This window comes from Trichosurus vulpecula, chromosome 2, assembly GCF_011100635.1.
Source record: "Trichosurus vulpecula isolate mTriVul1 chromosome 2, mTriVul1.pri, whole genome shotgun sequence".
Taxonomy (NCBI): domain Eukaryota; kingdom Metazoa; phylum Chordata; class Mammalia; order Diprotodontia; family Phalangeridae; genus Trichosurus; species Trichosurus vulpecula.
The window spans coordinates 176855251-176876316 of NC_050574.1; the positions used below are offsets into that span (position 1 = coordinate 176855251).

Sequence of the window (21066 nt, forward strand, 5' to 3'; positions counted from 1 at the left end):
TGCTCCCTCCCTTTCTTGCTTCAGAGATCTTTGGGTCTTATTTCAACTTAAAGGGGTAGGGTAGGGAGGTGAGGGGTTCAGGGTTGGCAGTGTCTCTTGTAGAGAGAGTTTGGGTTTCAACTCAGATTTCTGGTAAATGTTCCAGATTCTAGTTCGAAGACCAGGCTCAGTAAACCTCTCTGAGATGCGGAGGCTGGTGCATTAATTTTCTTTCCTGTAACCTTGGATCGTTGAGATTCTTCCCTCTCCCACCATGTTCCTTTCTATGTTGGCATCCCACTGTACCCTACCGCTAGTCAGAAAGTAAGCCTCGCCACCGTCCTGCCCTTTAGGACCCAATGCCATGGTCACTCACTCCTTTCTCCCCTCTATCCACCAATCTTCCGGCGGCCCCTACTCTCCTGCTCCTCTTTTCCTCCACATCTGGGAAGAACTCCGGAGTTCTCTGTAGCCCTACCAGACCCACCCTCCCATCTATCTTCCTCCCCCGCCTTCCTCTCCCCACTTCCCACCAGAAGGAGCCGTGCCAGGTGGGTAGCTGTCCCCACCTCCTCAAAGAGTTCCAGGCTGTAGGTGTTGTCGTCATCAGCGAAGTAAACCACGCCGGGCTGGCTGGCATTGCGGGGGAAGGTCTCCCGGAGCCAGCGCAGAGCGAGGTTGCGCTGCATGGTGCCTCGCGGGATGCGGGGATCCCTGGCGTCACCCCGCAGTTTGTAGTTCCGCGGCGTCTCCACGTGCAGGTGTGTGTAGTTGAGGCCGGTGTCCCGGAGGAGGCGGGCAGTCAGGGGAGTCCGGCGTGGGGCGTCCTCCACCACCAGCCAGTGGAGGTTTTGTACATGGAGCAGTGTATTGGCCAGCCGAGTCAGCTCGGCCTTCTGCACAGGACGACTGTAGGTGGGGGTGACCACGTGGATGGTGGGCAGGGTGTCTGACCAGGGCGGGGGACGTGTGTACACGTACTCGGTCCTCACCACCTCCACGATGTCCCGGTCAGACATGCAGTACTCCCTGGAGTCCACACTGGGGTCCCGCCTTGAGTCACTCCCATCATCTGGGGAGGGGACAAAGAAGGGATCATGGAGACAGCGAGTTGTAGGGGAAAGAACACTGGTGACAGGCAATCCGGAGACTTGGGGGTGTGAGTTCTCGCTCACCTCACTATGAAAGGTTCGTCTGTCTTGTATCTCCAAGGCTCAGCACTGTGCAGACGTTTAATAAATACGTGCAGACTGTTTACAGCTTTACACGTTATCTCCCAACGACCCTGTGCGAAAGGCACTAGTGTCGTTATCCTCATTTTCCTGAGGAAGGAACTGAGGCTCAAAGTAGTTAAGGGCTGGTAAATGCTAGAGGCAGCGTTCGAACCTGAGAATTCTTGACTCCATGTCCAAACTCCCCACCTATTGCAAGAATCCTTCCTACGGAATCCCCGACAGATGAAACACCAACCTCTGTTTATTTCTAGTGATGGTGGGTGAGCTCTTAGCCTACTGGGTGGCTCTGTTTATAAGCCAGTTGTGCCTTATTCTACCTCCCGTTGATTCCAGTCCTGCCCTGTGGAACAGTCCAGAACAGGTTTATTTAGGAAGCCCTCTGGTCTCTTCTGCTCTTCCTCAGCTTGTTCTCACTTAACTGTAGGCAGATCATGACACAATGAGCTGATGATAGCTGGCATTTACACAAAGCTTTAAGATTGACAAAGCACTTTACAAGTAACAGTTCTGGGAGGTAGGTGGCTATTATTATCCCTGTTTTATAAATGGGGAAACTGAGGCAGATAGAGGTCAAGTGACTTGCTCAGGGTCACACAGCCAATACGTGTCTGAGGCTGGATTTTAACTTGGCCCTTCCTGATTCTGGGTCCAGCCCCCTATCCACTGCACCAAATTCTCAATGACAAACGATATATGTGTAAAGCAAGATACAAACTTTGACATGTCAGCTATTAATAAACCAGCTCATTATACCATTGTACAATCTTTATCTTGACCAAAAGGACAGATAACAAGCAAGGCGTTTGTCAAATGCCTTGTTAAATTCCAGATACATTGTGTTTATTGCATTCTCCTAGAAATCCCACTGAAAAAGGAAATAAAGTTATTTAACTTGTTAGTGGATCAAGGCTGAGTTTTAATCTTTATCATTTTCCTTTTTAAATGTTCAGAAACTAATCGGAGGTTAAATATAACTTGTCCAGAGTTGAACCTCTGAGGCCCAGAAAAGCCAAATGATGTGCCCCATGTCACTCAGGTAATAAATGGCAAGGCCAGGATTTGAACTCAGATTCTATGACTCTCAGTGCCTTTTCTACTACCCCTCACTACCCTGTAATGGGGCAGAGAGAAGGGAGGAGAGTACTTAGTACTTTGGGCTGCTTAGAAAGCAAAGTGGTCACTGTTATTAACCTTCATGGTTATTAAGAACAAGTCACACCAGACCGGTCTGATTTGATATGGCAGCTTGGTAGCCCAGGGAAGCCTGAAGTCAGGAAGATCTGGGTTCAGATATGGCCTCAGACACTCACTAGCTGTGTGACCCTGGGCAAGTCACTTGATATCAGTTTCCAAAAAATGAGATTCATAATAGTATTTACTTCGTAGGGTTGCTGTGAAGATCAAACGAGATAATGCACAGTGTCTGGCATATAGTAGGTGCTTAATAAAGGTTTGTTTCCTTCTCTCCCCTGCCCCATAGCCTTTCTTGAGAAGGTTACTAGAATGGTATACCATAGACGTAGGAGCATAGATTTAGAACTGGAACCCCTGAAGGGTCTGCTAGTCCAACACCTGCATTCTTACAAAGGAGAAAGTGGAGGTTTAGAGACTTGCTCAGTCACACGGGCAGTAAAAAGCAAGGCTAGGATTCAAATGCAGGTCCTCTGTCTCCAAATCCATCTTTCTGCTATACCAGGGGTGGGGAACCTTCAGCCTCAAGGCCATATCTGGCCCTTTGGTCCTCAAATGTGGGCCACACTTGAGGACCTAGAGGGCCAGATGTGGCTTTGAGGCACAGGTTCCCCACCCCTGCACCATACCATGCCTTCTAGGGTATACCAGATTTTGAGGTAGGCATCTGACAAAGTCAGGAAATCCTTGTGAGCAAGAAGGAGAAATGTGGAGCGGATAGAAGTACATTTAGAGGGAATTCAGAGCTGGTTGAATGACTGACTTCAAAGCTCGTGATTTATGCCTCTCCCCACCCCTGCCCTCCCACCCCCAAGGTCTTTATTGGAATGCCATTGCAGTCTGCCTTCAGCCATGTTCTGTTCAACATTTTAATCAAGGACTAGGCTGAAAACATCGATAGAATGCATCTTAGATGTGTGGATAACCAATTGATGCATCAGTCAACAAGCATGTATTAAACCATGTACCAGACACTCTATTAGAATCCGGGGTCACAAATTCAAAAGGGAGACAGTATCTCTCCTGGCTGATACATTGGGGTAGAAGTGGAATCTAAATGAATGTCTACAGGCTGCAATGGTGGGTAGAAGCTAAAAATGGGTTCAAAAATCCACTTCACAAATGCAGGATAGGGTGGGGAGGGCACGGTCAGAAATCATTTCATATAAGGAGTACAGGGCTTTTATTGGATTGCTGGCTGCGTATGAGTCAGCAGTTTGACGTGGCAGCCCAAAAGCTAATTCAATCTTAAAGTGCGTCATTAATATAAGCATGGTGCCCTGAACAAAGGAGACAATAATATTCCGCCCTAGTTAGACTGCACTTGGCATTGTGAATAGTCGGGGGCACTATGTTTTAGATTGACTGGAGCATGAAAAGGGTAGCCACATTGTGAGGGAGTGAGATACCTTATTCCACATGGGGACTGGGTGAATGATTTGGGTGTGTTTATCCTAGAAAAGAAAAGATTGAAGGGGAAACCTGAGAGCCATCTTCAAATATTTGAAGGGTAATCATATGGAAGGTTTACACTTGTTCTGCTAATTCCAAGAAGACAGAACTAGGAGCCATTGGCAGATTTTACAGGAAAATGGATTTGGGCTCAAACTAAGGAAAATTTCCTAACAGAGCTATGGACAAGTGGAATGGGCAGTCTAAGGGAAAGTAGTAAGTTCCTTGTTCCTGGAGGTATTCAAGCAGAGGTAGGATGACTCTATTGTCAGGGGAGTCATAGTGGGGAATATCATGATTTGAATATAGGTTGGACTGAGTGACTTCTAGAGTCTTCTCCAGCTTTAAGGCTCTGAGTCTCCAGGTCTCTATGTATACATGTATATATGTATGTATGTATGTATGGGAAGGAAGAGGGAAAAAGTACGCTATAAGCACATGTGGAAAGATTGCTTTGGAGTGCCCAATGGATAAAGTAAAAGCATTCCAAAATATCCCTCATTTCTGGGGGTGATGAACTAAGCACAAAGGCTTGGAGTTCAACAGAACTCATCATCTTCTCCAGACAACTAGCCTACTTTACCTTACTCCTTTATTTCTGTTAATGGCTCTATCCTTCTCTCAGTAACCCTGTTTAACACTCCATAGAAGAGTTATTAGTGCGCATCTTATATCCCCAACTAGAATTGTAAGTTCCTTCAGGGCAGAGACTGTGTCTTCTTCACTTTTGTAGCCCAAGCTTCTTAGCGTATTGCCAATGTAATGAAGTGATTGTCCTTTGTAAATTTTGAAGGTGAAAGGGTCTCAGATGAAATCATTCTACTGTTAGCATAATGTGAAACACTTAAGTGGTTTGTAATATTATTCTTTATTTCCTCCCTCCTTTGCTTGAAGGAAGTAAAAAGATATCTAATTAGGTAAATGATTATGTGGCTGTGGGTGTATCACTGAAAGCTGCCAACAATCTGAAGTCTTGACTGGCTGAGAGTGAATTTGAGATTGTAAACTGATGAATCCAGGCAGTTCAGGGTGCCTGCCTGGATGAATCCCCCATCAGCGATATTGTTCCTGGGCATGAATTGCCATTCCCTTTTGGGGAAAGAAGGGAGATGAATCCTCGTTGTGGGTTCTAGACCTACAGCAATCATGGGGGCTGGACAGTGGTTTAGTCCTTTCTTTACCATGTTTACTTGGGCTGTGGATCATTAGCATGCATTTCTAATGACCTTACTCTGATGAATTATTTCTAGGTATTTTCTTTTCCCTTGTAAATCGATATCTTTGTTTTGATACCAAGATAGTCAAGGTGGTGTGCCATAGAGAATAGAGTACTGACTTGAAGGCAAGAAGATCTGGGTTCAAATCTTGCCTCTGATGCTTATTTGCTGCATGACTGTGCACAAGTCACTTAACCTTTGTGTGTCTCAGACAGCCCCCTAGAATTTTACCAAGTCATAGATGGGTAATGGTTAGCATTGGTGGAGGAAATTCATACACTGAGAATTTCTTACATTGTCAAAATCATTGGTCATAAAATCTAACTCCTTCATTTCACAGATTAGGAAGCTGAGACCCAGAGAAGTTAATTGACCTATTTAAAGTCACACAGATAGTGGCAGAGCTGGGAATTTAAACCTAGTTTGATTCCAAACCCAGTATTCTTTTTATTATACAATGCTACTTCGAGTTGCTTGGTAAATTGCAAGATGTGGTATGGGAAGGAAAGAAATGGTACTAGACTTGGACATCCAGTTGTGGTGGCACTAATGGAAGAAGGGCAGCATGCTGATTTGGGGTTGGGGTATGGCTGAGCTTAGGGAATTAAACAGCCTCAGAAGTGGGGAAGGTTAGGGGGCTTGATGTCCGCAGGCTTGATGTCTTGAGCCAGAGGCTAGAGACTATTGAGAAAATAGTGAGGGAGAAAACCCCTGGGCCTGAAGGCATGGGTACCCTAGGTGAATACCAAGGAGGAGCTGATGTCCTGATGTCAGCGGATGCTGACAGGGGTCAGCAAAGCCTGAGATCCAGGGATGCATCCTTCATAGCTATGCGCAGAGCAATCATTCAATAAGTGTTTTTAATTAAATTAATTGGTGAAGCTAAGGACCTCCAAGAGGTAGTTATGGCCCTATTCTGAACCTTCAGAGAGAGCTGGAAGGGCTGGAGTAATGGATCCTTAGCAAAGGACATGGTGTTTGGCTGCCTGAGTTGGTGGGACAGATTGAAGGGTTATAATTGGGAATGAGTCTGAGGGGTAGGAGTTGGATGAGGAAGGCCAGGGAGAGGATGAAGGATAGCAGAGGCTATGAGAGGGGGTATCTTAGGAGTTGAGAGGAAGGTTGTGTGAATAGAGGGTGGTGTACATGAACACATTTACACATATACATACATATGTATGTATGTACATATGTATATATAGGGATGGTGTAGCTTCACTTACCCTTGTGCACAGTGAGCAATGGAGCGATGGGGCTCTGATGCCATACAGTGATGAGCAGCGTCCAGGGCAGCACGATGAGAACGATAGCAAGGATGTCCCGTCTCTTCGGCATCTCCAAGGCTGACTGGACCCACAGCTCCTCATTACCTGGATGGTGGCAAGTCCAGGAAGGAGGAAGTGGTAGTAGCAGAGAGCAGAGAAGGAAGAAGAGAACATGAATGGGCCAAGGAGCCCCAGGACAGAGAGAGACAGAGAAGGGGAAATGTCGGTTTAAAGGTCTTACCAGCTCTTACAACCCACCCATTGCAGAAGCAGGTTTAGGAAGTCTGGTCAGGCTGGAGTCCAGGGAGAGGGCAGCTGTCCAGGGATGAGCTCAGGGCCCCAGGGGGATGGAGGCCTGCAATACAAAGCAAAGGGCCATAGCCAGAGAGCTGTTGAGAAGTAGAGGCCCAGGAAGGAGTAATGACTTTCTTAGGATTCGCAGCAAACTAACACCAGACCAGAGAGTCTCCCATTGTAGATTTAAGACATGGCAGTGTCCGATAAGCCTCATTTCCAGAAAGAGCTTTTGTGGAAGAATGGGCTTCTCGGGCTTGGAAAAGATTGTCAAGGCATAAGATCTGGTGTCTTCAAATACATTGAAAAACTCATGTCCAAACATCTAAATCGAAGTAAGAAGTTAACAGCCTATTGTCCTGAGCAAAGGCCTATACCAGACCATAACATCAGGCCTGTTCTTGCCAGAAAAGAGGCAGGAGGCCCTAAAAACAGGGGTTTGGTTGGAGTGGAGCAGTGTGGATGAGTCTGTGAGGAAACACCTGGAGTACTCTTCTCTTTGTGAGCATCACCATTCAATTCAATTTAATTCAACATTTGTTAAGCCATAAATATGTGTGCAGGCCATAGTGCTTAAGGATGTATGGTTCTTACCCTCAAGGAACTTACATTCAAATAGGAAGACACAAATGCAAATAACTATAATACAAATTAGAAAACACATGCATTGGATATGTGCAGACTGTGGCAGTGCTGAGGAAGGAGAGATAATTGCTGGTAGAGAAGGATCAGGGAAAGCTTCATGGAGGAAGTGGCAGCTGGAAAGCAAATATATTTTAGGAACTTATGGGGTCCAGGGCATTGGGACAGTCTGGGAATAAAAACTGGTGTTGAACACAGTCCCTCACCTTGAGAGGCTTACAGTATAGGTGACAGGATCATAGCGAAGGTGCACATTTTTGAGAGGCGTTCTTTAGGTTGTCTGTAATGCCAATGAAGCTTACCTTTTCATCCCCTTCTTATACCCTGGCTTGGGTGGGCAGGATGGGTAGGATGCATGCCCCAGCTTTCAAGCAGAGGGCTGGAGCCCTTATGCACAGAATCTCAGAGGCCTGAGGAAGGACCTCAGAGGCCATGTACTCTAACCCATACCTGAATTAGAAGCCTCTCTACAGGATCCTTGGTCATGATTATCTGGTTTCTTACTTGAAGACCTCCAGTGAGGGGGAACCCTCCTGAGACAATGTTTTCCACCTTGGAGTACTTCTAATTATAAGGAGTTTTTTCTTCTTTTTAGATTAAGCCTTTAGGTTGTGGCAACTTCACCCGCTGTTCCTAGTTCAGCCCTCTGAGGCTGACATAATAACAAATAACAGCACAACAAATCTAAACCCTAGCTCACATAATGGTCCTAAATCTGGAAGATGACTATGGTGTCCCCCACCTCCACCCCCATTTCAATTCATCAAGTATTTATTAAGTGCCTACTATATATAAGACAGAGGTGGTCTAGAGCAATCGATAGGTTATGCAATTATATTTATTTATTAAGCATAAGAAGCAGAAAAGGATTCACAGAGATCAGGGCAACATCAAGTTAGGAGTATTCCAAAACCTCTCTGGGTCCAGAAGTCCTGGGTTCAAGTTTGCAACATCCTGGCTCTTGGACAAGTCATGTAACCTCAGACAACTGTCTAAGCCCAGAAGTTGCAGAACAGCTGCTGATCTTCAGTTTCCTCAATGGGCAGTTCCTCACCCCTAATGTACGAAGCACCGTATTAGGTACTCGGGTTACAAAGATGAGGAAGGAACATTTCCTGGCCCCAGGGACCTAACATTCTAATTGTTGTTCAGTTGTTTCAGTTGTGTCTGACTCTTCTTGACCCTGTTTGGGGTTTTCATGCCATCTCCTTCTCCAACTTATTTTACAGATGAGGAAAGTGAGGCAAACAGAGTTAAGCGACTTGCCCAGGGTCACACAGCTAGTATCTGAGGCCAGATTTGAATTCAGGAAGATGAGTTTTCCTGACTCCAGGCCTGGTGGTGATCTGCATCACTGCACCACCTAGCTGTGCCCCACCCCCAACATATAAATATATAAGTAAATACAAAGTGCAAAAGGACATCATGGTAGAGTCAACAGAAGACTAGCCAGAAAATCAGGAATCTGGGTTCAAATCCTATGTCTGATGATTGCATTAGACTCTGAGCTCCTTGAGAGCTGGGATTTATCTTTTGCCTTTCCTTAGCACTTAGCACAGTGCTTGGACCACAATAGGAGCTTAATAAATGCTTATTGACTGAAATCACTCATTGAACTGCTCAGTGCTCCAAACAGTCCTTTAAAACTAAAAAGCTTCTGGGAAGTCACTGATCGGCATTAGAAAAGGGATTTCCTCCTTCCTTCCCTCCTTCCTTCCCTCCTTCCTTCCCTCCTTCCTTCCCTCCTTCCTTCCTTCCTTCCTTCCTTCCTTCCTTCCTTCCTTCCTTCCTTCCTTCCTTCCCTCCCTCCCTCCTTCCTTCCTTCCTTCCTTCCTTCCTTCCTTCCTTCCTTCCTTCCTTCCTTCCTTCCTTCCTTCCCTGAGGCTCCACTTAGAGCATTTTAAAGCTGCCTAGTCCCAGGGGCTTCTGAGTAAAGAGCTCAATGACAGGAATGGAGGGGACTGAGAAATCAGGTTAAGCTTCTGGTCCAGGCCCCTGGAGGCATTAGCTAGTGAGGAGCTTTATTTGAGCTTTATGAACCCAAGAGAATCAGGGCAAATTCTCAATGTCTAATTTCAAGTTTCATCATTCCCTGTTCCAATGCTTGTTCCCATCCATGCTTCATTCCCATCCTAAGCAATATTAATGCCAACCCCCAACCAAGTTTTCTGTTGACTTTCCTCCACCCTGCCTGCAACCTAATCTGGGAAAAGATTGAATCTCATTAAAATGTAAGCTTCTGGTGAGCCGGGGTTGTAATTTTATTTTGGGTGCCTGGCACACAGTAGGTGCTTAATAAATACTGGCTGATTGATTGTGTGAACTTAGTAACTACTATCAGCCCTAGGAAGGAGGGGTGGAAAAGAGGAAAGACCAGAACAAAAGAGGAGAGGTAAATAAAAGAGCTGTTGACCTCTGGACTGTACTCTTAAAAATTTTGTCAGTTATGGGCAGCAGAAAACCCAGAGACATATGGATGACCATCACATGAGATACCACCACTGGGTCTTTTCTAGTACCAATAACCAACAGCAAACATTTTCCCAGTGGCCTAAAGATAGGGCTCATAACTTACATTATCCATAGTTTGTTTATTTATTTATTTGTCTAATTAATTTTTTTTAAGGGAAGAAACACCTTTGTCCTGAGCTCTTAGAATTCCACAGTCCAGTCCTAAGCTCCACACCACCCTCCCAGTCATGTCCATATCCTGATTTTGTAGAACATCTAGGTGCTACATTTGTACCTGGAGGTTCAAAGATCAATGCTGTGTGTGTGTGTGTGTAAGAGACCAGGTCTATTGACTTCCACACCTCACCTTGGAAACCCTTTAAAAACCTGGTCAAGTGGAAGGAATACCGGATTTAGAATAGTAACTGGCCCAAATCTTGTCTCTGCCACTTACTACCTGTGGGATCTTAGGATGAATCACATCATTTTTCTGGGTCTCAGTTTCCTTAGTTGAGAAATAACTTGAGAGATAACTTAGTTGAGAGATAACTTCTGAAATCTAGCTCTAGGGCTAAGAACCTATGATCCATCCTCAAAATCCAGAACAAATCTTGGTTGCTTCCATGTGTAGACTGGGGATGTAGGGGACAGGAAACGTAAGTGTTAAAAGGCCAGCAGGCACAGGGAGGGGGTGAGAAGAAGCAGGGGGTACAACGAGGTCACAGAGAGATGATTCACATCCAATCTGTTCTTTTTTGGCCAAAGCAACTTATAAAAGGAAGTGGAGAGAGAGAATAGTTCTAAAAATAAACTTAGCAATAAACCCAGTTGTGTATTAATTACTTTGGAAGCCATTACTGCTTGAAAACCCCATAACTTTAATGGAGGCTATTATAAGTATAGGAGCAAAATCGTGGAGCTAATTACCAGGCTGTTATTAAGCTGAACGAAAGAGCTACCTTGCCTGTCAGGCAGCCAAGGCCAGCAAGGAGCAGGGCCCTGGAAAACTACTTTCTGAGCCCCTAATGTTGTTGTTATTCAGTAGTTTCAGTTGTGTCTGACTCTTCGTGACTCCAATTGGGGTTTTCTTGGCAAAGATACAGGAGTGGTTTGCCATTTCCTTCTCCGGTTCATTCTGTAGATCAGGAAACTGAGGCAAACACGGTTAAGTGACTTGCCCTGGGTCATGCAGCTAATAAGCATCTGTGGTCATATTTGAACTTGAGAAAATGGTCTTCCTGACTCCAGGCCAGGCAGTCTATCCATTGTGTAACCTAGCCCCTAATGTTCTCCTCAGATGGTCTGCAGCACTGAAAGCTGGGGAGGGGTCACAGGGCTCAGGTAAAGAATGGTGTGACCCTCTATCTTAAGACTTGGGTTTGTCAGTGAGTTAGCAAGCATTTATTAATGTGCCAGGCATTGTGCTAAGCATTACGTGTGCAAAGAAAGGTAAAAAGTCCCTGCTCTCAAGGAGCTTACAATCTAACGGGAGATTGTGAGGTCCATGGGGAATAAGATCTTCCCTACCCACTTAATAGGCCTACATGGAGCCCATTAAGGGAAGCTTGCTTAAGGGAAGTTTGCTTGTAGGAAGGCTTCCACCCCTTTTGCTACTAAGCTAATTAGGCACTGAGTCAGGAGGGTTGTGACACCTTCTGGCTCTGAGCCTATTAGTCAAAAGAGTATAAGGTGAGCTTTTGCTTTGGGGGCTTGCTTACAAGAAGGATCTTGTGACTCCCTGATCGAGACTCTGAGTGGCCATATGTTCAGAGCTCTCAATCCAGCGCTGAATGTAAAGTGTATGTATAGCAGTATTGTTTTGATTCAGGCAGTAGAGCCCTGTCTATTGGTCTTTATTTCTCTTCTCTGTATTTTTCTCTGTTTGTATTTTATGTAATTAAAGAAGATTGTCAACCCCTGAAACAGCTGTCTTTCCTAGTAAAGCAGATCTAAGAACCTGCACAAGCAGCCATCCTGGGTATGCCCGTGTGGTTGCCGTTACAGGGGGACAACATGCAAACAGCCATGCACGAACATGATATATGCAAGATAAATTGAAGATAATCAACAGAGGGAATGCACTCTCATTAAGGAGGAAAGGCTCCTTATAGAAGGTGGGATTTTAGCTAGCCCTTGAAAGAAGTCAGGGAGGTGAGGAAGGAGGCAGAGATGATAAGGGAGACAGCTCCAGGCATGAGGGGGCAGTTCTGATGATTTGGGAGCTGGCCTCATTGGTGGGAGGCAGGGGCAGATGGCTGGTCTTTCCCAGAGCAGTGTCTCTAGTTCAGGCCATCTTGTGGGCTCACGATTGTCTTGTTGAGGATTCAGCAGCTGTGGCTTGTCCCAAAGGCTCAATGTAAGAACAAATGGTAAGCCTGGAAGCAAGAAACTTTTATGATCCATGCAGAGGTTTCTTCTCAAGCCTTAGTTGAAAACATTTTAAACTTTCATGATGAAAATCACTGAAAGCCAATGTTGATCTCTTGCCTGCTCCCTTACCATTGGGGTTGTTACTTTACTAGGGACTCTAGGTTAGCTTAGTTTCCAGAAGAAGCTTCTGGCTGTTCCAGAGGCAAAGGAATGGGCAGAATGAGAAAGAATCTAGGGGCCATTGGGATGTTCAGAAAGAGCTGTGCCGGGGCTAGGAAGGTGGGCTTGGGGGGTACTGAGCTTCATGCATTTAGCAACCATTAAGTACTTACTATGTGCAAAATACCATGCTAGGCACTGAGTAATAATAATAATAAAGATAATTAATAATAATAGTTAGCATGTATATAGTGCCTACTATGTGCCAGACACTGTGCTAAGGTCTTTACAATATTATCTTATTTGATCCTCACAACCACCCTGAAAGGTAGGTATTATTACCACCCTCATTTTACAGTTGCATAAACTGAGGCAAAGAGAGGTTAAAAGACTTCACTTGAAGTCCTCCTGACTCCTGGCTCAGCACTTGATTCATCATAACAACAGCTGCTTCTACCAAAGTAGGAGATTATATTATAGCGTCTGTGGATAAAGATCTACAGGAGAAGGTGGGGAAAGAACCGATCTCTTCTTGGCTTGTTTTGTGTAAATGGAAGTGCACTGGTGTGCGCTTGGCAGTTATAGTGGTGATTAGAGGGAATGTATTCCTCCATAGCAGGGTTACTTCCCCCAGCACCCTGAGAGAATTTGTGTATACCTATGTACTGGTGTTCCTTCTCTAGGAACCCAGACTTGATAGCATGAGGACAGGTTCCAGTAATTACCTAACCTAGAGAATGAGAAGACAGTCTAAACTCTGTGCGAGGTATTGTAGTAAGGGGGCATTTCATGTACCCATGTGTTATAAATGAGTTCCCTGTGTGTCCACATGCATGTCTTTAAATAGCTCCCCCCTCAATTTTTTCTGCTCATTAGAATTGTGTCCCTCTTGGGCAGCCTTTTTCTGAACACCACAGGATCTTGCCTGTCTTTTCTCCGAACCTTCTGAGATCTGATCTTTCTTAAACTAGGGTGAGACTCAGATCATCTTTCTTTGCCTTATCTATCACTAAGTCTAAGATGGCTTGGTTACTTCCTGCCAAGATTCTCATATCATTACTACTTGGGCAACCAGAGTCAGGTTCAGAATAGCATTTCCCCTTGAGGCTTCTTCTGTCTTTTGGAGAATGAAGGAAAGCCAAGAATTTTCTGACTTTCCGTGTAATAGTGGTTGGGTAATCTTTAGAAATGGTATTGATTTTGTGTTTCCCTTCACTTTTGCTCATTCAAATGCTCCCCACCCTCTGGTTTGTGGAATTTCACACAGGAGTTCAACAACATGATGTACAATGGTACTCTAACATCCCTTTTGTTTAATTTATTCCTTTCCAATAAACATCTTTTTCCATGGCCTCATTCCAATCATCAGTCCTGTCTCACCATATCTTAGTAATAATCTATATGACTCAAATTCACCTCCTTGCATTAAGATCTCTAGCTCATTCGGCTTTTAATCCTTATTCTGCACAATTTGTTTAATCAGCTGCAGCTATGAGGATTATTCTTGCTCCTCTTCTGAGATATGTCTCCTGTGAATTATTGTACCCTTCTGCAGATTTTGTCTTTAGATGTGATACTTGCTTTTCTCTGTTTTCACTTTGAAATCCTTATTTTCTATCTAAGCCCCTCTATGTGGAGTAATAACTTCTGTTGTGGATTTGTTGAGTATGAGGGGCCATTGGGACATCTATATAAAGATTTACAGTAGATAGTTGGAAATGGTTTGGCTCTTGGGAGTGGGGGGCCAGGATGGAGATTCATTTTTGTAGAAGTGATAGCTGAAGCTGTGGCAATGGCTGACCATTACCACAAAGAAGTTAGGTATAGAAAAGCAGAAGGCCAAAGATAGAACCTTGGGGAGCATCCATCTTAAGGAGTCAAGAAGAAGACAAGGAATCAGTAAAGGTGACAGAGAAGGAGTGGCTAAAGAGATAGGAGGGGAACAGGAGAGTATACTATGAAGCAACCAAGAAGAGAGAAGGTATAAAGGAGAAGACCATAGTCAATGGTGTCACGTGCTGCCAAGAGTTTGAGAAGATGGGACATAAAGGATTAAAGAACTTACCCAAGGTCACAGAGAGAGGACTTGAACCCAGAACTTCCCTACCCCAAGGTGGGTCTTCTAGCCAAAAGGAAATACTGCCTCACATTTACAAATGCATCATGAAATGGAGAGTTTTGGATAAGCCAATTTCATATAACCAATGGAACAATAGAACCAAAGATAGAGAAATCCGTGGGCTCTAATGGAAAGAACTATTTATTATATTGGGAGTTAAGAGTCTCAAGTTTGATATAACCTTGGGCAAATTGCTTACTTTAGGTTACTTACATGTAAAATGAAGAAGTTATATAACCTCTAAGGCCCTTTTTAGTTCTAACATTCTTGTGGCCTTCCAAAAGCAGTTTTAACATGAAGCCTGGGGGCTCATTGAGAGCCACAAAGAAAGGCCATAGGATCTCAAAGGACTAGAGGTTGAGGAGGGTATTGTTTTGAAACAGTTTTGAAATTAAAAAGTTAGGCTTAAGTTTTTAATCATCTTTTGCTATATTTGAGATGAATTCTGAATTCATTGAATATGAATATGAATATACCTGTAATTTCTCTCCCTTTATATGGAGACATGGGGTCTGAGAGCTGGATGTGGTCTTGGAGGTGATCCAATCCAATCTCTTCAACATGGGAAACTGAGTCTCAAAGAGATGAAGTTTGCCCACAGTCACACTACAGTTTATTCCCTAAGGTTTCTCACTTCTCCCTTATACTATTCTCCTCACCTCCTAACTGATCTCCCACTTCTAATCTCCCTCCTCTCCATTCCATTCTTCATACAGCTGCCTGATGCACAGGTCTGGTCGTTTTATTCACTGTCCAGCTTGGAAACTTTTACTGGCTCCCTGTTCTATGAGACTGATCCCTTTTCCCCACCTCCCAGGCAGAAAATGATCTTTCATCCCCTCAGACTTGGATAACATTGGATCTCTCAGGTGCATTCATCCCATCCTACCTTGCCTTCTCTTTGAGTACATGTCCCATCAGTCACTCTGATTTGGATGTATGCACCTCAAAGCAGGACTGTTTTTGCTTTATATTTATCTTGTCTTTGTATTAGTGCCCAACCCAGTGTCCTGAACATTAGGTACAGGGTTTGCTTAGTTGAAGTATTGTAAAATAGCCTTTGTCATCTCAATGGGCAAAAATATGAATGTGGCAGCGGAGGCAGATTAGGATGCAGACCAGGATGGTATGGCAGGGCTGTGTTCCCAAGGCCTAAAAAAGCACACTCTTTTTTAATGCCTTGGGAGGTCACATGTAGAAGAGATGAGATGCCGACATGAAGCCCCTTCCATTTGAGAATGTTCGCCACTGTCCCAGTGCTATTCCTCACTGGGCTGTGGCGCTCAAAAGCTGGGTTTCTGGGCTGGAGGTGGAGCAAACCCAAGGGGTACCCCAGGATTCCTTGGAAGGATTTGAATTTTTCTTTTAAAGAGTTATGGATAAAAATCCCACTTGATGTAACATTTGCACTCACTTTGTTTGCATTTTCTAGCCTGTCTTCTCCCCTCCTATATTCCTCATACTCTGATGCTTGTTTATTCAGCATCAAAGAACACAAGAAGCCTTTCTGCCCCCAACCCATTGATGGTCCCATCACTCAAGAGAATCTTTGGAAATGTAAAAGACATGGGAGGATTAATTTTCTTCTACTCTCCCTTTCTAATATCCACTTATCTGGCCTGCTGGTAGATTTTTCTGAGTATGTGGATCTAACCTCACTAATATCCTACCCCCTTAACAGGCAATGCCAAGTCTTTCCTTTACCCAGGATGTCTTCTTTGCCTTTCCCATTCTTTTAGGCCCAATTCAAGTCAGTTAGGCAACAAGTTTTTCCTAGGTACCAAATACTGGTATGTGTATCCCAAGCTAACCTTTGAGGATACAGAAATGTGAGCTCAGGGAGCTCACATTCTAATGCAGGAGAAAATATGTAAGTAATAACAAATAAAAAAATCGAAAGTAATCTCAAAGTGTAAAGTACTGGCAGCTGGTGAGCCCAGAAAAGAACTTTGTAAGGGTGGGATTTAAATTGAGTTTTGAATCTGGGTAAGAGGCAGAGGTGAGGGGGCAGAGGATGTCTGTCACTGCAAAGGCCTAGAGATAGGATATAGAGTTTTTCTTTGAAGAACTTCAAGTCCATATCGCTGGATTATGGAGATGTGGAGGGGGAGTAAAGTGTAAGAATACTGGGAAGGTGAGAAGGGGCCTGGTAAAAGTCAAACCAAGGGTTTTTATATTTGATCCTGGAGGTAACAGAGAGCCATTGGAGTTTATTGAGTCGTGTGTGTGTGTGTGTGTGTGTGTGTGTGTGTGTGTGTGTGTGAGTGTGTGTGTGAGGCGGGTGACACGGTCAGACCTGCACTTTAGAAAAATCACTGTGGCAGCTGAGTGAAGGGTGGATTGGAGCGGGGAGAGCCTTGAAGCAGGAAGACCAATTAGAAGGCTATGGTAGTAGTTTAGGTTTATATGAGGACGGTGGCTGTGTGAGTGGATGCTGGGAAGGTAGAAATGACAAGTCTTCTTTGAACACTCCAGCCTGCAGACGTCTCTTCCTCTTATGAGTTCTAATAATACTCATTGTGCCTACTGCTCATTAGGTACTTATCATGTAATAACCCCAATTACTGTGAATTATATTTTCACATGTGTATGGCTTATTTCTCAACTTGATTGTAAGGGTGTGGAAAGCAGAGATCCGAACATGATACACACTGTAAATAGCTAACAAATATTTGTCAGATGATTATTTTGATAGCTTTCCTAGGCCTTGGATCTCCTTGCTCTTTTGACTTCCCAGGCCCTGCCTCCCAACGAAGGGTAGATTGGGTATTGGGCAGATTGGGTCAGTTCTGGGAGGAAGATCTTCGTCTGCAATATCGCTGAGGCTCGTAAGATGGCAGCAGTGACACATCTATCACTCCAGCAAGGAGTCGGGCTTGAGGAGAAGGGGAAGAGGGCAGGCTCAGCTGCTCTCCACAAAGACAAGGAAGGCATGCCGAAGGTGTGGCTGGTATGGGCATCATCTGGGTGCATGTGGTGGGCAGTCCCAGGTTAGCTCTAAAATGTGTGCGAAGATTTCTACTGAGCCCTCAGTGCACAAGAGAAAGTATGATTAATTTCCTCTGTCCTTGAAGTGGGAAATTAAGGATTGGGGTGTCTGTGAGGGAGAGAATCAGACGTATTTTTGGCACAAACGCAATAAAATAAAGGCATGGTGCTACTCAGCCCTCCCTGGCTGCCTATATAGGTCTCTCTTTTGCCTCCACCCTCCCCTTCCTGCCATAGAGATGGACACAGGAACTGTGTGTGATTTTGTTGGCATAGGAAACTCCTGGGTGAGAAAACCACTTTTACCAATGCAAATGAATACCTTATCTGCGACTTAGAGTCTGAGTTACCTAGGGCAGTGAGAGGTTAGGTGATTTGTCCAGGGTCACACAAGCAGAATCTGTCTGAATCTGGACTTGAACCCAGGTCCTCCTGGCTTCCAGACTTCTCTTTATCTACCATATCATACTACATGTCCATTTTCCTCTTCTCTTCTAATAATCAAGTAAATCTGAAAAGGAGGGGGCAGAAGTGCACAATGTTGGGACAGGAGAGATCATTAGGTGAAATGGCGGTACTTTGGGGCCATGGATATGAGGGGCTGGGGTGGCCTTGGGCCGGCTGAGGTTCCATGGGACAGAGCTCAGCTTCTCCTCCTCCAGGCAAGAGGGCAGGGAGGAGGAAGGACAGGGCACAGGCAAGAACAGTGATAGGACCATTGGCTATGGGGGAAGCCAGATAGTTCTGAAACATGCACTCTACCTTCTGACTGTTCTCCTAGAAGCTGGGCTGTGGTCACTGGGGGAGGAATTGCCTGAGAGTCGGGGTTCTGTGAGTGTGGCGATGAAGGAGATCTGGAACATGGGGTGGAGGGCATGAGGGCTGTCGTCTCAGTTCTAGAGAGCCAGAGAAACCTCTGCAAGAGCCCCTAATGGGATCAAGGGATTAGTATTGATTCTCCTTTGCTACTGCTGCCACTGTAGTGGAAAAGCCCAGTGCCAAAGCTAATCAGCTTCCAGCCCAGTCAATCCATACTTCATTAACACAGCCCCAGTCCCCCCACTCCCTTCTATCAGTCCTGGCTTCCAAGCCATTGATTGGATCTTTATCATGCCCTTTTCCCATAGCAATCCCTATTTGAACCTTGCAAGCTCCCCTAGAGTGGGGGGGGGGGGAAGACTACCTATAGCACCGGCCAATTACCCTACAACACATGCATATATATGCAGAAGTGTGCTTATGTGTGTGCATGGTGGTGAAAAACAGAACCTTCCAAACCCTTTTGGCAGTAATGGTGTAGGGGAAAGAACATTGGACTAAGAGTCAGGAGACCTGTGTTCCAGTTCTATTTCTCCTACCGACCAGCAGTGTGACCCTGGTCAAGTCATTAACTTCTCTCAGCCTCAGTTGCTCATTTCTAAAATAAGGAGCTTGTATGATCTCTAAGGTCTTATTTAGATCTAGCACTGTGTGATTTTTATCCTGTTCTGGCCATTCCTGCCCTGCACTGTGCCATCCTATGCCTTCCAATGCCATCCTATCCCATCCTAAGCCATCTACTCAATTGTACCCTGCTTGACTCTCTTTCAAAAGAAAACAGAGAAGAAACAGAGTACAGAGTCCTCTGGAGAAGTTTCCACTCACTCAGAAGCAGGGCAATCATATTAAAGCTTTGGACAGAACAGTTGTTTAATAAATATTTGTTGATTTTATTTGCTTTGAAAATTCTCCCAAGCAAAGCAGGAACCCTATTCATACCCCTCTCTCTCCTTGAACTCCCGTTCAAGACTGGCCCCTTTGGTGAGATGCCAACGTTAGAGCTTGCTCTGATCAAATGGTCTAACCCAGAAGTGGAAGCCCCATCCTTTTATCCACAGAAATCCTGCAGCCAAGCCCCTGCCCTGGAGAGTGAGAATCCAGCACATGCTCAAAGAGGTGACTCAAGTGACTGTCAACCTCTGCAAGGAAGAGTCTGTCAAGTGATGCTCACAGACCACAAAGAAAATGGGCTTGTATCTGCTCTTGGAGGCTGTTTTTTCTTCTCCAGAGGCTGGACCAAAAATTCTTTGCCCTCTCGATAAATTCTATTCTGCATTACTGCCTCCCCTGCCCCTCCCAGCCATACTTTTAAAGACTATCTATGCCTCCATTAGATCAGAAAATGGAGGATAATCTTTATACAACCCCTCAGCCAGTCAGCATTTTCCCCAGACCCACATGGAAGGAGGTTGAGGAACAGATACTCACATGTAACATGATGCGCAGAGCCTGCCAAGATCAATGAAGATGGTGATAGCACTAAGTAGGAGTGTGTGCCAGCCTGGCCTTTATACCCTTGATAGAGGTTCCTACCCAATTTCCTCCAGGGAGGGTCAGAAAGAGTTTGGGGAAGTAGCACAGTTACATCTATTCTCTGACTCAAAGTCTGTTTGCACATGGGCTCCTGGATCATCTCTTTGGTGCTAGGACTGACACTGTCTATCAGGTGATAGAGGGTGGAGGCTGCTGAACTTATGCCTCAGTAAATATAATAGTCTGACAGTTCTACCGCAATCAAACTGCTGCCTGTCTGGTTAGAAGGCCCCATAGTTTCGCCCAGCCCAGGGGCCTTTCACACTGCTTGGCTCCATGACATCTTCTGGATTGCTTTGAGTGACAAAGTCCTCCGTACAGGGGCCAACTTGGGCTCTGCTGTCTGGGATTCTTGAGGTCATTCCTAGGGAAATGGGAAAATAGCTACTGTTCCTATAGGAAGACACTTTTGAAACCCTCAGCAGAGATTCATGGAGAAACATTGTTCCTGTATATTTCAATTCCATCCTACCCACCTTGGTGTATCCTATCATTGGCTGGCCTGTGAGAATTGCGCATGGTTAGTGCATCCTGGGTGTTCTCTTTGATAATATCAGTCCTGTCCCCAAGGGCTCTCTTATCCAAAGGCAGGACCGGAGGCAGAAAGGTTCTTTGCTCTTTTAATATGTTCTGTTCTATTTATCCTACTGTTTGATTTTATTTTTCCCCCATACTGCTGACTCTTAACTTCTGACTCCTTTCAAAAGAGGAGATGCAGATTTTGGATCCTAACACAATCCTTTTTTCAATCTAATGGAGGACCGTGCCAAGGACTCACCAGAATGAAATGCTGGTTCAAGTCAGGCTTGGTTCAGAGGCTATTTTGATGCTCAAGTTTTGTTTCAGCTCAGTAGTTTCAGAAAACATAATTTGCTGCTTTTCCTCCAGATGTTCTTCTGGGGGAAAATCCTTTGTTTTATTTTGCTGTTCAGTTTTAAAAAAAGAGAGAGAAAGACTATTTGGGTTGGGTTGGGTTTTTAGCTAAGCAAATTAATATTCATTTGGGTTTATTCCCAGAATTAAAACCAAAGGAAATAGTCCTTCAATGCACATCTAGTTTTATTCAAGTTCTTGGATCATCCAGATTAATTGTTTTTAGGCGAAACCTTTAACTGCCCACATGTATCTCTTTTCTGGCTAGATCCAAGATTTTCAGTCATGTCTGACTCTTCATGACCCCATTTGGGGATTTCTTGGCAAAGATACTGGAATGGTTTGCCATTTCCTTCTCCAGATCATTTTACAGATGAAGAAGCCAAGGCAAACAGGGTTAAGTGACTTGCCCAGGGTCACACAGCTACTAAGTGTCTGAGGCCAGATTTGAACTCAGGAAGAGAAATCTTCCTGACTCC

General features: G+C 44.8%; 1 protein-coding gene across 4 annotated transcripts in view; it reads right to left on the minus strand.

Moving 5' to 3' along the window:
- Positions 1-21066, minus strand: part of B3GAT1 (beta-1,3-glucuronyltransferase 1) — a 59694-nt gene that overhangs the window by 8269 nt on the left and 30359 nt on the right. Inside the window, exons 1-4 of one of the 4 annotated variants that reach the window (XM_036744401.1) lie at positions 19610-19839; positions 6598-6694; positions 6298-6444; positions 549-1051 (exon numbers count right to left, since the gene is read on the minus strand). In XM_036744401.1, coding sequence (XP_036600296.1) covers positions 549-1051; positions 6298-6444; positions 6598-6601 — 654 coding nt within the window. In that variant the 5' untranslated portion in view covers positions 6602-6694; positions 19610-19839. Of the gene's footprint in view, positions 1-548; positions 1052-6297; positions 6445-6580; positions 6695-19609; positions 19840-21066 lie in introns of those variants that run through there. The other 3 variants (XM_036744400.1, XM_036744402.1, XM_036744403.1) reach the window with 3 other exon arrangements.